This window comes from Crocuta crocuta, unplaced genomic scaffold (genome assembly GCF_008692635.1).
Source record: "Crocuta crocuta isolate KB4526 unplaced genomic scaffold, BGI_CrCroc_1.0 scaffold139, whole genome shotgun sequence".
NCBI classification, from domain to species: domain Eukaryota; kingdom Metazoa; phylum Chordata; class Mammalia; order Carnivora; family Hyaenidae; genus Crocuta; species Crocuta crocuta.
The window spans coordinates 9,712,845-9,728,320 of record NW_027533258.1 but is presented as its reverse complement, the minus strand read 5'-3'; the positions used below and the strand labels follow the sequence as shown (position 1 = coordinate 9,728,320).

Genomic DNA, 15,476 nt, shown 5'->3' with positions numbered 1-15,476 from the left:
CTGTGCTCTGGCCTCTCTGACTCTTCACTTCATACCTTTTCTGTCCCCCCGCCCGAGTCACTCTTTCTGTCTGTTTCTGTCCTTTTCTTGATCTCTGGTTCTTTGGTATCTCTGACCTCCTCCTCCTCTCCCTCTCTCTCCCTCTCTCTCNCTCCCTCCGACTGTGTCTGTCCATCCGACTCCTCGACTTTTCCTGGCTCCATCTCTCCCTTTCCCTGTCTTTCTCTTGCCCTTCTTTTTCCGTGGCCCGGGCCCCAGTTCTGAACCAGCTGGAGGAGTTGCTGAGCGACATGAAGGCGGACGTGACCCGCCTGCCGGCCACGCTGTCCCGAATCCCCCCCATCGCAGCCCGCCTCCAGATGTCCGAGCGCAGCATCCTCAGCCGGCTGGCCAGCAAGGGCACGGAGCCCCACCCCACGCCGGTAACCCTCCTAGTTCCGACGCCACGTCCCCCCGTCGCCACTCCTCTCGCGCGCACGCGTGCTGACAGTGCAAACCGCCTTGCTCGGACACGCTCCCCGCCCGCGTGCCCCGCCCTCCGGAGTTCCCGAGTTGGGCCCGTGGCTACCCTACGGCGTCTTTTCTGTCTCAGAGTTCGGAGCCCCTGACCTGGGCTTGCTCTCTCTTGCAGGCCTTCCCCCCGGGTCCGTACGCTACGCCTCCGGGGTTCGGGGCGGCCTTCAGCGCCGCGCCCGTAGGGGCCCTGGCCGCCGCAGGCGCCAACTACAGCCAGATGCCTGCAGGGTCCTTCATCACAGGTCAGCTGGGGGCTGCCCCTGCTCTTCCCACTTGTCCTTCCCACCCTCCGGCCTCTCCGGGTTCCCTGCAAGTGTCCCCCGGTTCACGGAACGGAGTCGCGCTGGGCTCTGGCCTTCCCACCCTTCAACTTCCCTTCCCGTTCCCGCTGGCAAAAACCTAAGGGTTCCCGTGGTTCTGTGGCCCGGTCCCTCTTACCCAAGCCTCCCCCACCTGGGTTATTTCCAGGGAAGCGCAGGGGAAGTCAGAAGGGGGGGTAAATAGAGTTGGGACGCGAGAGGGGTTCGCCCTGGTCCGAAGGGGCGTGGAGGTGACCTCTCTCTGACGTGCTCTGGTCGGGAAGCCACGTCTGGGAGTGAAGTCGAGACTCACCCTTCCTCACCCCCTTCCCAAACAGCCGCCACCAACGGCCCTCCAGTGCTGGTGAAGAAGGAGAAGGAAATGGTGGGGGCACTCGTCTCAGACGGGCTGGATCGGAAGGAGCCCCGAGCCGGGGAGGTGATCTGTATAGACGACTGACCGGATCCCAGGCCTGCCCATCACCCAGGCCCCGCGCGCGGGGCCGCCCCCCAGCTCAGGCTCTGGGACCTGCTGCCCATCCTCCACCTTCCCCACCCCTCGGGCCGCCTCTGGGCTAGGAGCCCCCCGCCCCTCTCTACAGCTCCTCTCTTCCAGAAGGGCCCTTTGTCTTTCTCTGCTCCCACGCACCTTTCCCACCACGCTTTGAAGGCCGTGCTGGTGCGAAGAGCTCTGGGTGGGAGGCGGTTAGCGGGGTCCCTCCCAGTACCTCTGTCCTCCGCCACCGAACAGCTTCTGGATACACGGTTGTGGGGAGGAAGCAGGTGGAGCCTCCCCGGCCTCTACTCCTGCAGTGCCGGCTCCGTCTCCGCGGGAGCGGGGGTTAGCCTGGCCTGGCCTTTAGCAGCGTTGCTGGGGGAGGACAGCTCCGAAGGGAGGAGGGGGACTTCCAAGAGGGAAGAAGGGAAGAGGAGGGGTGGCTGCATGTTTCCTCCCCTACCTCTCCCCACGCGGGGGGCGAGCAGTTACGAGGGAGGGAGTCCACTGCTGTTCAGCCTCAGAATAAAGCCTCCGACTCACTGGCTGTTCCCTCCTGCGTACCGGCATCTTGTGTTGGGAACCCCACCCCCCCAGGGACCGAGGACCACCCCCCACAGAGAGGGTAACGGTTGGGCGACACCCCCTCAAGCCAAAGAGGAGCTCCCCAATCTGTTCTAGGGATCCGGGTAACCTAGAAAGGGTGGGAGAAGATGCTACAGGCCAGACATGGGGAACCCCCGCCCCCCGGCTCGGGGGTCAGGTTCTCGGAGGACTTCTGCCCTCCCTCCTGAAGGCCGCCGGGACACAGACTCCATTTGAGCGGATCAGGCAGGGGGCCTAGTCGGGGGACTACCTTGCCTTTGGGACCAGAGCAAAACAGCGGAGGGCAGGCTGGGGAGACAACGGGCACACCCTCCCCCCCAGGAGGGGCCGGGGAGGGGGGCAGTCTGCATGGCGAACCCCTACTTCCTCTTCGCTGCCCCTCACTTTCTTGCTGCCCCCTCCCCAGTCTCTTCACTCCCCACTCCTGGGCTGTCCCCACCCCCTCTTCTGTATCAGGTGTATTGGTTGTACATATAAATTATACTTTCCTTTCCGTGTGCTCTCTTATTTTTGAGTGGGGACTTCTCTGGTGGGGGGAGGGATAAGGAAGAAACGATATTGCTTTTTGACGTTTCATGTTACCCAACTTTTCATGTTACCCATCTTTTCAAAGTCGCGTGACTTCCTGTTTCTTATTTTTCCTTGGATCATCAACTAAAACTCCGAGGCTCTTTCTCCCCCAGCCAAACCCAGTGTGATAACTCCGCACGGAGCCGGACGGGGAGCGAGCAGCAGGCTACCCACGCAGCCCCGGGGCTGAGATCAGAGACCTGGGCAGAGGCGAAGTGGAGGCGGGTTCCGGGCAAGATTATGAACTGCCTCCCATTCATCCTTTTCACTCTGCTTTCCACCTTCCAGTCGCTGAGTCCCTGCGGGAGTCAGTTGAGGTCACTCCAGCCCTGGGCTCAGTTCCAAGTGTGAGGCAGAGCACCTTCCTTCTTTAATGGAGTTGGGGGGAGCGGGGGTCATACTTGCCAAAGATCTGAACTGCCAGAAACTTCCTTGACAACGTACTGTTCGCTACCAGCGCCGCTTACAGGTTGAGACCAGACACTTAGTTTTCGAGGCTATCTATTAAAAAATGAAAAGACCGATCCAACAAACATTTACGGAGGACGTACTACACATTAAACACTGCTTTTCGCCCTGGGGGATCCGAGTCACCAGCCAGCCATTGCTCTCCTGGAGCTGAGACCCGCAAGAGGCACACCGTCAAAAGACAAAATAACAAACCGGGCAACAGAGAGCCTGTGAAGGAAGGGACCGCACTGGGTGAATGAGAAGGGCCTCCCCAGAGGGAACATTCGAGCTAAGACAAGAGCAGGAAGATGCCAAGACACGGGTATAAAAACTGAGGTTTAATACTTCGTAAATTCACATTTTTAGCTCAGAAAAGTACAACATCATAAATACACAAGATTTCTTCCACCAGAGAACGTCCCTTTACAACCTCCGGTAAAACGCGTATCGTTTAAACCAACTGTTTTAGATACTCCAGCGCAGATGGTGATACTCTCGCAAGTCTAGGACGTGCACCAATGTTCTTAAATGTTTGCGTGCGTACAGATCACCTGGGATTCTTGTTAAAACTCCACAGAGTCTGGAGTAGGGATCCTGAGATTTTGTGATGCTACTGTTCTGGACTATAATTATACTCTCCTAAGATAACTTACAGGATTTTAAAATAGAATCCTGGCATAGGATGGGAACTGTCCAATTATGGGGCGCTAGTTTACAAGTCTATGATGAGCATCTTTTTTTTTTCCCCAGTAGTGACCGTGTTTTCCGTGTGACCGCGAGGACGATAGATCATATCAGAAGATTAAAATGTGTTGCCTTCACCAAATGGCTCTCCTCCTACCCCTGACAGGCCCTAATTAGGTGTCTCAGATAAACACCCTCTGGACATTCTGATACCTGCCCTAACTGGTTGAAGGCAGATTGTGAAATGAAGCAAGGCAGACAGGCATGTCAATAATCTTAGCAACACGCTACTGGGAGTGGGGGTTGGGGGAAAAAAAAAACAAATCAAACACGTTTATTTTTCTCACCTCTCTAACATGCCAGAGAAGTGGGATTATTAACAGCACACAAAAACCGGCCTCCAATCTTCCACTCTGTCTATTTAAAAAAATGTCAATCCCATGGGGGCGTCTGGGTGGCTCAGTCGTTAAACCTCCAACTTCAGCTCAGGTCGTGATCTCAAGCTCTGGGCTCTGTGCTGACAGCTCGGAGCCTGGAGCCTGCTTCCGATTCTGTGAGTCTCTCTCTCTGTCCCTCCCCTGCTCATGCTCTGTCTCTCTCTCTCAAAAATAAAGAATAAACATTTTTAAAAAACTGTCAACCCCTTGACACAGAACTGCTAAAATGGGACCTACTGTACCCCCACGCCAAATAGACAAAAGCCTCCCTGGACAAAGGCCAAAGTCACAGCTAAGGAAACAGTGTCTCTTTCCCCCGGGGACGTAGGCAGTTGCTACCGTCCTGTCCCGGGAGAAGGCGAGGCTGGCGCAGTCCGCAGAGAGAGGGGGCGATGCGCTAGGAGCCTCCCAGCTCGGCATCCGCACGCCTCGGGGCGGTCCCTCCTGCCCGGGGCTCAGCCTCGGGACGGGCGAGGGGGTAGCCTCGGCACCCCCCCATCCCCGCTCTAGAGCGCGCCCCGAGAATGTAGCTCCCACCTTCCTTCTGCGGCAGCTTCCGGGCTCCGCCGTCACAGCGTGCAGCGAGTCATGCGGGCCAGGTCCTTAATCTCCGGGCAGTACAGCACTGGAGGGACAGACCGAGGGTCAGTGGCGGCGGGGGGTCGCGGCCGNCAGTCGAGCTCGTCCCGCTCCGGAAGGGACGGCACCCTCACCAGGAGCTGCATGGTGTCCGCCGCCGACTCGAGGGCGTCGCGGGCTCGGCCGGCTGCGGGGACGGAACGCGCTGGCCCTCCTAGTGGCCNGGCCTCTCGCCGGTTTTAACAGCGAGACCCCGCCCCTCGAGGCGTCACCCGGGTGGTTGGACCGCTCCCCGCCTTGGCACGCGTGGGGGCGGTGGAGGCGCGAAGCCGGGAATGCCGGGCACAGCCGGGCGGGGTAGGTGGCCCCAGGTGGCGCCGGGACTGGGCCGGTGGGAGGCACACGGGCCGGCTCTCCTCGCGCCTTCCTTCGTCCCCCGACACTAAGCCAGCGCCCCCTTAATAACGTGTGCCCATCTCCAGGCCCCTTGCCGCGCCCTGGCCCACAGCCGCTGGCCCAGGGGCTGCCCAGGTCTCTGCTGCCCGCTGGGCCTGTTGGCTTAGGCGCTCAGGCTCGTTCACACCGCCGCCCAGACTTCCTGCCCGAGCCAGTGACACTGTCCGTTCTGCCCAATCCTTAGTGGGCTCCCGGACGTTCGGCACGCAGGCCGCCTTCGAGTCACTTCATTAAGCACGTCCTGCCTGGGTTCTGGGAAGGCCAGCTTGCCAAACTCGTTCTCTTCAAACTGCTCATCTCTCAGCTGACATCGCAGCCTAAGGAGCCACCTAGATGCCAGGACCGTGGATGGCCTTCCTGCTAGGAATGCTGGGAATCCTTTCCTTCCGGCGGAGCCAGGCTGGGGCACCCACACACCGTGATGGTCTCAGCCAAGCAGCCCAGCCTGAGTTCTGACTCAGGGGTCTGACTTCCCCGGCAGGTAAACAGGACGGAACACAGCCCACACTCCCTCCTGGGACCGCACCCACCCCAGCTGCCTCGCGGCCCTACCGCCAGGTTCTGTTGTGGGAGGTCAGAGCACAGCCCCTAAGACCAGCTGGCTTGAGTTCAGATCGGCACTTAGGAGTTGTGACACTTTGAGCAAGTTACTTAACTTCTCTGGACCGGTTGCTCTCCTTTATAAAATGTGGATAATAATAGGAGGGATGAATTTGTATACATAAGGCGCTTAGGACCGGGCCTGGCCCACAGAAAACACTGTGTGTTAGCTATTTTTATCCCGTGCCCGCAGCCTATATTGTGTTCACTTGCTTAGTACGCGACATTTTCAACATCTCTCTCAGTCGGGACAGGGTGTGCTTCTCTACACCCATGGCATTTGTAGATGCTATTTTTTAAAAAATGTTTTATTTTATATTATTAGAGAACACGAGCAGAGGAGGGACAGAGAAATGGAGGCAGAACCCGAAGCAAGCCAGGCTCTGAGCTGTCAGCACAGAGCCGGACGCGGGGCTCGAACCCACCAGCCGTGGGCATGGGACCTGAGCCCTAGTCGGATGCTCAACCGACTGTGCCACCCACGCGCTCCATGCTGGGTTTGTTTTTTAAGTAGGTTGTTAAAACCCTAACGGAGAGTCGTTTTGCAAGGAGGTGTATATACATTACTTGTAAGCGAACATTGGAGAACTTCTAGTTGTATTGTCCTCGTGGTCGCTTGGGGGACGCTGTCTACTTAGGCCAACGATACTGTCATAATTCAAATCTGTTTCTGGAACTTCTCTTTGGACTGGTGTTCATAAGTCTCCTCACACCCTTTCACATCTGCAGGTGGTGGTTACACGTGAACCATCTGGGGCAGATGTGATGATGTAAATGACCCCCAAGCCTTAGACTAAGCTCCGACCTTCCTTTCTTGTTTGTCGTCAAAAACCCGAAGTGGTGCTCTCTTCGTCCGAATCAGCACTTTTCCCATGTTTCCCACCTCTTTCTTTTCTTTTCTTTTCTTTTCTTTTTTTTTTTTTTAATATTTTATTTATTTCTAGGAGAGAAAGAGCGTGAGCAGGGGAGGGTCAGAGAGAGAGGGAGTCACAGACTCTGAAACAGGCTCCAGGCTCTGAGCTGGCAGTCAGCACAGAGCCCGACGCGGGGCTCGAACCCACGAACCACGAGATCATGACCTAAGCGAAAGTCGGACGCTTAACTGACTAAGCCACCCAGGCGCCCCTCCCACCTCTTTCTTTACCCAGCTCCAGAATCATCCTCGATCCCCACTCACTCACACCTTCCTTTACTGACTCCTCAGCAAGCCCTGCTCTTCCTCCGTCCTGAACGTCTCCCTGGCCCACCTACTTTCTCTCCACTTACAGAACACCGCACCGGTCCCGGGCGCCCTCATCCCCCGCTTAGGCCCTGGTAGGAGCCTCTCAGGCAGTCTGTCCACAGCCATCTGGCCTTCTCCAGCCTTCTCCCTACGCTGCTTACAGTGATCTTTCTAGATCTCAAGCCCAGCCAAGTCCCACCACACACCACTTCCATCCGTGCTTAAAACCTTTTAATGTGGTGATAGTGGACTAGCTCCACGTTTCCTCTGCCGTCCCTCTGCTGCTCCTCCCGGCAGGAGTTGGGGGCTGCCCCTGGCCCTTGATTCTGGGCTCACTTTGTGACTTGCCTGCACGGACAGAACATGGCAGAAGTGATGTAGTGCGAGTTCTGGGAATGGTCCTCCAGGGGCCTCGCAGCCTCTGCCTTCACCCCTTCAGCCCCCCCCAAGTCTATTACGTAAGGAAATTTACCAGCAGATGAGGCTACGCAGAGAACCGAGGAGTCGTAGCCAATAGCCAGATGTACCAGTGAGGCCGTCTATTTTCCCACTCGGCCGACCCGCCAGCCGCCTCCAGCCACGTGAGCGAGTCCAGGCTCCAGGTGAAAACAGCAATGGAAACAGCCAAGCCACAGAGTAAGGGGGGGTGGGATCAAAGTTTTAAAAAGTTGTTTCAAGCCACTAAATCTTGGGAGTGAATTGGGTGTGTCCATGGATAACTGATATAGAGGGTTTCCTATTGCCCTTAGGATGAAAAGAATATTCCAGAGTGCCCTCTACGGTCCTGTATGCCCTGAACCTACCCGTGTCTCTCAGTTGGCTTCCATTCTCTCTTTAGACCCTCTAGCTTTGGCCTTTGGCACACACGTTCCTTTCTGCCACGAAGCTTCTGGGTGCGCTATTCCCGTAACCCGCTTTACTCTGTTACCCCCCACTCATCCTCCAGCGCCAAGCCTCACCTTGTCAAATACTGCTGTGGACTCAGGTGACACCAAGTGCTTGCCTTTGAACTTTGGACAACAGAAATTTGTGTCTTTTGGGGGGCGACTTGTTCGCCGTTCCCATCTGTAAAGTCCCTGCAGGCTGTTCTGGGTGTGATTTTGTTTACCACTGTATCCCTGTGCCAGACCATAGTGGGACTCAATAAATAAATACTTGTTAAATTAGTGAATGAGGTGTGTGATAAATACCGTAAATGAGGTGTGACTATAAAGGAGGATTTCTTACAAGCCCTTTACAAACAGGAGGCAATTCCTAAGAGCCCCCTTTTTTTTTTTTAGCATTTTGAGCAAGGGTCTGGGGAGACGTTATTAAAATAAACGGATAATCCTCCGAGGTAACCATTTAAAGAGAATACTATTTTGAATTTAGAAATTCTTGCATGTTTGTGACAGAATGAATAATCATAGTTTAGTCATGCGATTTACGTCCCGGTTTCCGCCAGTCTCCCAAAGCGAGTGGGAGATGTCAGGAGGGATGTAAGTGTTCATTAGTGGATCCGGTCGGCTGCTAGCCAGCAAATGGGAGGCTGCTGACTTTTCTCTTTTTGGAAATTGGTTTTACTCTGCTCCCTCCGCTCCAGGATTGAGGAAGGGCGAGGACGCACAGAAAGGAGGTGGTGAGGTTGTATTTTAAGGAAGGCAGAGCTCATCCTCCCCCGTCTTGTGATCTGTGGAACTTTCCACCCACTTTGTGTCCCCGGGGGAATCGGACTCCCCCCCCGGGGAAGATTGGGGGGGTATCTGACATAATCCCATTCGAGTCTCTGCTTTCCTGCCACCCTCACGCCTGACCTTTCACTGGTTTTCTTTTTTCCTCCATGGAAACTCCTTTCCCTCCCTTTCTCTGCATCATCTCAACCGCAGAGCGGTTTTCATCGTACCTCTCCTCCACCAAATCCCAAAGCCTCCACCTCAGAAGAGCCCCTCCCGTTCAGCCCTGAGAAAACCACCCAGAGAGCTCCTTGGCACGTGTGTGGGGGGGATCAGGAAAAGGGAAGTGAAACATACGAGAAGTGTGGCTAACGTTAGCTTTAAACAACTCTAAGGCATGGGTGTCAGAGGGAGCGGCAAGGCGACGATGAAGCCAGATGGCTGGGTCCTAAGGCATGCAGTGACTGAAGGAAGGGTGGGGCCTGGGGTGTCTGGGCCCGGGTCCCCGGCGAGGGCAGTGACTACCAACATGATGTCAACCCAGGTCGTTGGAGAGAAGGCTAGGACTGGAGCTCTCTAATGGCAGGGAGCTAGGCGAAGGCCTGATGTCTGAGACTGAGACCCCCGTGCAATATCAGACACCGTGAGTGAGGATCAAGCCGAGTTTATTTACAAGTTCCCTGGGAAGTCTTTACAGACAAGGACCCATCATTATTGCTGTAAGATTATTGCCAGAAGGAAGACTGTAGTCTTCCATTGCCAGGTAGGAAGTCCTGCTCAAGGCTCAAAAGTCTATCCCCGGACATTTTTATGTCGGCCCCATGTGTCCCCCGTGACCAGAAGGCTGTCACTAGGTCCCCCCTTCAAAGCACAGCCCAACTTTTCCGAGAGGCCACCCTAACCACTTTCGCCAGCACATGCTATGTATACATCTGCCATCGAATTTCCCTTGACCCGCGGCAGAGCGGTGTCACAGTGCGGTATTTCCCACCAGACCCCCCTCTCGGCAAGAATGAAGTATTGACACCAGTGCTAATTTTGAGCCTCCCCCGCCCCCTCCCCCTTCGGCTGCGAGGCAGGGTCCTCAAAGATGATCATTTCCCTCCCGCCAGGACCAGCCTGGCTGCCTTTGTACCGGATACGGTCACAGCCCCATGTCCTTTGTCCCAGATGACATCACAAGTCCCTTCTTATTAGGCTATTACCCCTTGATGACATGCCAAGGGCCACGGTTGAGGTAATCTGCATGTCTCCCGTATCTGCCCTGTTTTTGTGTCTCTCCCGCCCCCGGGCCTCGGCGGCGATTAGGGGAAGAGAGAAGGGAGCGAGACCAGGTGGCCGAGAGGGGACAGCCCGGCGGNTTGGAATGCTCTTTGTTCCCCAGAAGCCCGTCTATCTCCATCACCGTCTGCGGCGTCAGCTGGCTCAGCACCTGCAGGAGAAGCCAGTGGTGGAGAGGACGCTGAAGAAGGGCGTGAGGTTGCAGGGCCCGGGGAGCAGCTCGGCGGGGAGGAGAGTCTCAGCCGCGCCCCTGCCTCGCCCTCTGTCGCTCTGGGGGCCTCTCCTCTGCAAAGTGGGGACTTTGTAGTGGTTGACCTCCCAGGCCCATCACGGGTTGGACGGCGAGGCCCTGACTGTTGGGAGAAGGGGACAGAGATGGGCTGTGCCTGAGTCCCCGGCTCACCTGTAGGGCCCCCAGGTGTTCAATCAGCTGCTCTGCACTTGACACCCCCAGCAAGACGGAGCTGACACCCTCGCTGCGGAGACACCACGCTGGGGCCGGAGGAGATAAGAGAGAGAACTGATGGGCAACAGTGGGCATGCAGACCTCAGAAGCGTCTCCGGGGAAGCGGGGCCTCCGTGGGGACAAACCGGTCTTGGGTTTGGGGGTTTTCCCGCAGGCGATGAGGCCCGGCAGGGTCCAGGGCAGCCAGCGTCTCACCGATAGCAAGCTGTGCCACCGTGCAGCCCAGCTGGTGCGCCATGGGAAGGAGGTCCATGACTCTGGCTTGTGGCTTCTTGCCATCCTCACTCTGCGCTCTGTCCTTGAGCCACTGGTAGCTCTGGAGGCCAACAAGAATGGGCAGAGGCCACTCCCCCACCGCCCAGAGCCCCCCAGATAGCCCGGTCCTGCGGCCCTGAGCCCCCAGGTCTCACCTTGATGGCTCTGCAGGTATCTGGGACTCGCCCATCATACTTGCTCATGATGAGGCCACAGGCCAGGGGTGACCAGGTGACCGAGCCAACACCTACGAGGGAGAGGACTGGATGTGGGGGAAGGGATCTAGGTGACGGTCAGGCCGAGGGACAGGCAGGGATAGGGGGCTGCGAACCAATCTTGTGGTAGAGCTCCGGCAGCTGCGTCTCCACCTTCTCTCTCTGAAACAGACGGTGCTCTGCCTGTTCGCACACGGGCGGAATCAGATTGAACTGTCTGGCCATGGAGTAGGCCTCCTGGGGTGGGGTGGGGAAGAGACGGCGGTCAGAGCACTCTTTCCCATGGCCTTCCACTCCCCCTCCTTCCGTGGAGTGGGGTTCGGAGCGGCTGTGGGAAAGGGGGGAAGCGGGGTGGGAGGCTCACCATGATTTCTGCAGCTCCCCATCGGGATGTCCCCCAGTACAGGGCGAGGCCCTGGTTAATGACATAGGTCATGGCTCGCACGATCTCTAGGCACACGGGAGAGAGGGAATCTCACTGTCAGACCCCTGGCATCCCGGGCTCCGGATGTGTAGCCCGCTGCCTGCCCCCACCGAGACCCCAGGCATCCCTGTGTAATCAGACAGGTTGTACCTGCACTTCACCTCCCTCCCCATCCAAGACCTGGGGGCCGAGCCTCCACTGTGGAGGTTGGGAGGCCTCCTGAGCAGAGGCTGGCTTCCTGCTGAGAGTCTGAGGCAGTGCTCTTTTAGGGGATCGTCAGGGTCGGGGTGCCGGTTTTACCCTCCATGGGACTATTGGGGTCTGAGCGATTGGCGAAGACGATGTCCACGTATCCCAGCTGGAGGCGCTCCAGGGACCCTTGCAAGCCTGGGGCAGGGGTGGGGAGAGGAAGTCAAGCACGGCAGCCTCGGTTTCCCCGAAGGATTTAGACATTCCTCCCTTGCCACGGCCACCTAACTCCCCACTCCCCTATCCAAAGCCTCCAAGGATGTCCCCAACGCTGCTGGCTCTGTTCCCAGCCACGGCAGCTTCCCAGCCCTAGCTCTCACCCTCAATGATGTGTTTGCGGCTCAGGCCTCGCTCAGTCTCTGCCCTGCAGGAAAAGGTAAGTCAAAGATGAGGTGTGACCAAGATAGGGGGCTGGGGCTGGCCTGGCACCATGAGAAACTGGGATTGCGTGGGTCCTCACGGGCAGGGCGCACATCTGGGGTAGCAGCCGTACCCACACCTCTGCCATGCACATTCTCCGTAGATCTCCCCAAATAGAGCGTGGCAGCCACTTACTGTCCTCCCCAAAAAATCTTGGTGGTGATGACATAGCTTGACCTCCTGGAACATGGGAAAAAGAGACAAGCAAGAGAAGGCGCGCTGGATGATCCTTTCCCCAGCAGCCCCTCGAAACCCAGTCTCACCTCCATCCTTTGCTCTTGAGGATGTTGCCTAGGGTCCTTTCAGCCCTAGAAGAAAGACAATGCAGAGGCACTGACCCCTCCGATGTGGGTCAGTTCCTTCCCCTCCTCCCCACCTTTCCCTTCAATGGATGTCCTCCCTCATAAAGTGGACCCTAAGCCAGGAGCCCATTAGAGCGTCAGACCATCCTGGACAAAATTAGAAGGGCTCCCGGAAGGAGGGGTGTAGTCCCTTAGTTTTCATTCCTACAACAAATAATCAGTTGTACATCAACTGTGTACCAAGCTCTGTTCCAGACGCCAAAGGGATAGAATAAGATGATGAGAGAGGAACAGAGTAGTAAAGTTGGGGGAGGGGGGGAGGAACACTGCATTATGTGGTCTGGTTCGAACCATCTGGGTTGCCCTCTCCCTTCGTTGAGCCTCTGCAAAATCCCACACGCCGTCCAAAGCTTAGCTTGGATTCCGCTTCATTTTAATTGAAAATGTTCTCCGATCGCCATAGTCTGCAGTCAGCCCCGCTTGTCACTTTCCATAACTTTTATTGGCTCAATTCTTTGGCACTTAATTAGCAACTAACGAACACGTGACAAGTCTTAAATGGACTTGGTGGACTGTTACTGAGGTTTTCCCATTATTTAACCTTCCGTATCTCTCTGGGGTTTGTTTAACCATTTCAACTATGAGCCTTAAGAGGGCATGTCGTCATCCCGCAAACAGTGCCTGCTCTGTGCCAGACAATCCCATGGAAGGTTGAGCCTCTCAGGCAGCAAGTATGGCGACATAAACCAGTCACTGACAGACCGTGCATCAGAGGGCAGGATAAAGGGCTTTAGGACCTGAGGTGAGTGGTGACCAATTTGGGGAGCTGGGCAAAGGCTTCTCGGAGGAGCTGATGTTTGGGCCAAGTCTTGAGGATGAGCAGAAGAGTTTTCCAGATGGAGAAGAGGCGGGGCAAGGTCATCCTAGGTCATAGCTACTCCCAGTGTGAAGCCATAGGCATGTGATGTGTGGCATGGCGTGTTTGAAAATTCAGCTTTGCAATCCTCACATCGTTGCACATAACCGATGCCCAGGGTATATTTGTTGGTTTTATTTCATTTTGACTGCACAGGACACCCTCTGCCCTCTAAACTGTTGTTGGGACTACAATTCCCATAGTGCTTTGGGGGCCCGTGGGCTGAAAGGTTGGAAGTTCGGTTTACAGAATTCCCAGGGTCCCCCAGAGGGAAAACAAGAAGCCCTGAGGTTCTCTTAGCCTTCCAACTTGGCTTTTTTCACCCCCGTCCTTACTTTCCCGCTGCGTACACTTCAGCCGTGTCAAACAGGTTTACACCATGCTCATAGGCTACTGTCAGCACGTCCTCTGCTGTCTAGGGAGGTGAGAGAGAGAGATGAAGACCACCCACTGGCCCTGGGGGACCCCCCTCGCTGCACCCCGCCCACGGCACCTCGGCCCGGGCCTCCCGTTCTCCCCCACCCCCAGCCTCCAGCCTCAGGTCCGCCATTTTCCGTGTGTGTTGGCCAAACCCCTCTCCAAGCCCACATCCCTCTTTTCTGGGTCCCTCACAGCCCCTCACCCCGCTTCCAGGTCCCATCACTTATACCTCATCCGAGATTTGAGAACCAAACGTGACCCAGGTGCCTGCAAGAGAGAAGTCAGGTGGGAGGCACGCCACGAATGCCCCCTCCCCCTTCGTTCCTCCTCTTTCTCGAACTCACCTAGGCCAAGACAGGATACCCGAAGACCAGACTTTCCCAGGTTCCTGCAGGGTACAGAAGCGGCAGGAAGGGGTGGAGCCTCCATTAAGGGCAGAGATTATCCGCCCCCAGCTCCTCTCCTTCCAGAATGGGAAGCCCTCAGGGTATCATCTCAGTCCAAAGGAACTAGACCCAGTGGGCGTATGGCATTGGGCAGTGCTACCATAGCTGCACAAATAAATGACTCTGGAGCCAACGTCCAGCGCCCCTGTCCCTCCTAGCACATGGAAGGTGTACTGCCTGGTTTGTGTTTCTTCTGCTGGGGTCTTGTGTTCCAGTCACCTCTGGCATGTGTGGGGTTCAGGGCTGGGAGGAATGTGACGGGCTGATGGCGATGAGCTGGTGAAATCACACCCTTGGATAGAGGGGGCTGTGCTACAGGGCAGACGCAGAGGTGGAAGGGGGCAAACCAGGTCAGGTTTAGGCACTCAGGCAGGCAAGGGTCCCCGGATGGGCTAGGCGGATGGGCCCCCAAAACACAGGTGGGACACCTGAGTGGGGACTCTCAGTTCTATCTCTTCCCCTCTCCTCTGCTGTTGGCTTGTGGAGTCTGTCTCTGAACCAGATAGCCCCCTCCTCCCAAGGCCTCCTCCCGTGGGTAGGTGGGTGGCTCAGCTTCTCAGAGCCGACACAGGAGGAGATCAGACAGTCAAGAGACAAAGTCAGGTCAGATCAGTGACCTCTGCTCACTCCCAGGCAGAAGCCCCTCCCTTCCCCCCCCCCATGCAACTTCTGAGAGCCCAGTGTTCTCGAGAAAGTCAGTTATGATTCAGTCCACCTTCCCCACCAGGCCCCTGACCCTCAGCATGAGGTTGAGAGGGGAGCTCCCTGCTTCCAAGAGCCCCCCTCCCCTCCCCACCAAGAAAAGCGGCAGGAGACCCGGCCCTTGGGGCAGGTGGGGGCAGTATCTGGGTCAGGCAGCTTGAGCAGGCCAGAGTGAGAAGCCGCTTCCTTCCCCCTCTTCCCAGGACACCCCCCCCAAGGACACTCCATCCCAGAGGGGGCCCAGCCTGGAGATCCGTGCGTCCCTGGCCTTCCTGGGGGTAAGGAGAGAAGCGCAGGGGCATCCCTGGGCTCTGACGGGATGGGTCAGCCTCGGTAAAGTTGATTTTCTCCTACTCGGGGGATCCACGAAGACAAAGAGAGGGACGGAGTAAGGGAGCGCCCCGGTGATGGGAAGAAGAGATGGAGCGATCTGGGACCTTCCTAGCGAAGATTGAGGGGTCCCGGTGGCATCCCAGGAAGCCTCAGGGGTCAGGAAAGGGGAGCAGATGGGGTGGGCTGCTCGGCCACCCCCATACCTGTATTTCATGCCAGTGCCTCGGCCGGTGCTCTCTCGGAGGGCCCCCGCAGGCGCTGGGGGTCGGGGGACCAGTGCGGCCCGGGCCTTAGGGCCCGACCCTCCTCCCCCCGGAGGATTCCCATGCCCCCCGCCGACCGGCCCGCCATTACCGCCCCCGGGGCCCGGCCGGGGTCCACACAGACGGTCCTCACTGCTCCGGCTGCGAAGGTTCTGCTCGGTACAAGCGATAGACACCTGCATGCCTGCTGGGCAGGGCGGGGGAGGGGGCTCCAAGG

The 15,476-nt window shown here is 57.1% G+C and overlaps 2 protein-coding genes and 1 long non-coding RNA gene across 3 annotated transcripts in view; 1 reads left to right on the top strand and 2 right to left on the bottom strand.

The window, feature by feature from the left end:
- Positions 1 to 1,361, top strand: part of CHD3 (chromodomain helicase DNA binding protein 3) — an 18,788-nt gene extending 17,427 nt beyond the window's left edge. Inside the window, 3 exon segments of the mRNA XM_077746741.1 lie at positions 167 to 422; positions 632 to 758; positions 1,154 to 1,361. Coding sequence (XP_077602867.1) covers positions 167 to 422; positions 632 to 758; positions 1,154 to 1,275 — 505 coding nt within the window. The 3' untranslated portion in view covers positions 1,276 to 1,361.
- A 1,150-nt stretch (positions 1,362 to 2,511) lies between these two features.
- On the bottom strand, positions 2,512 to 4,723 carry LOC144217142 (uncharacterized). The gene is made up of 3 exons (XR_013330845.1): positions 3,969 to 4,723; positions 2,893 to 2,988; positions 2,512 to 2,786 (listed from the first exon to the last, which is right to left on the bottom strand). It is a non-coding gene; the product is annotated as an uncharacterized LOC144217142 (long non-coding RNA).
- A 44-nt stretch (positions 4,724 to 4,767) lies between these two features.
- Positions 4,768 to 15,459, bottom strand: KCNAB3 (potassium voltage-gated channel subfamily A regulatory beta subunit 3). Its single transcript, XM_077746740.1, has 17 exons — positions 15,200 to 15,459; positions 13,860 to 13,903; positions 13,745 to 13,782; positions 13,431 to 13,510; positions 12,141 to 12,185; positions 12,013 to 12,057; positions 11,778 to 11,821; positions 11,509 to 11,595; positions 11,149 to 11,234; positions 10,901 to 11,021; positions 10,725 to 10,816; positions 10,510 to 10,630; positions 10,252 to 10,340; positions 9,899 to 9,999; positions 5,233 to 5,422; positions 4,910 to 5,020; positions 4,768 to 4,824 (listed from the first exon to the last, which is right to left on the bottom strand). The coding sequence occupies exons 1-17, from the start codon at positions 15,439 to 15,441 to the stop codon at positions 4,768 to 4,770; spliced, it is 1,593 nt and encodes a 530-aa protein (XP_077602866.1). The 5' UTR covers positions 15,442 to 15,459.
- Between the last annotated feature and the right edge of the window lie 17 nt (positions 15,460 to 15,476).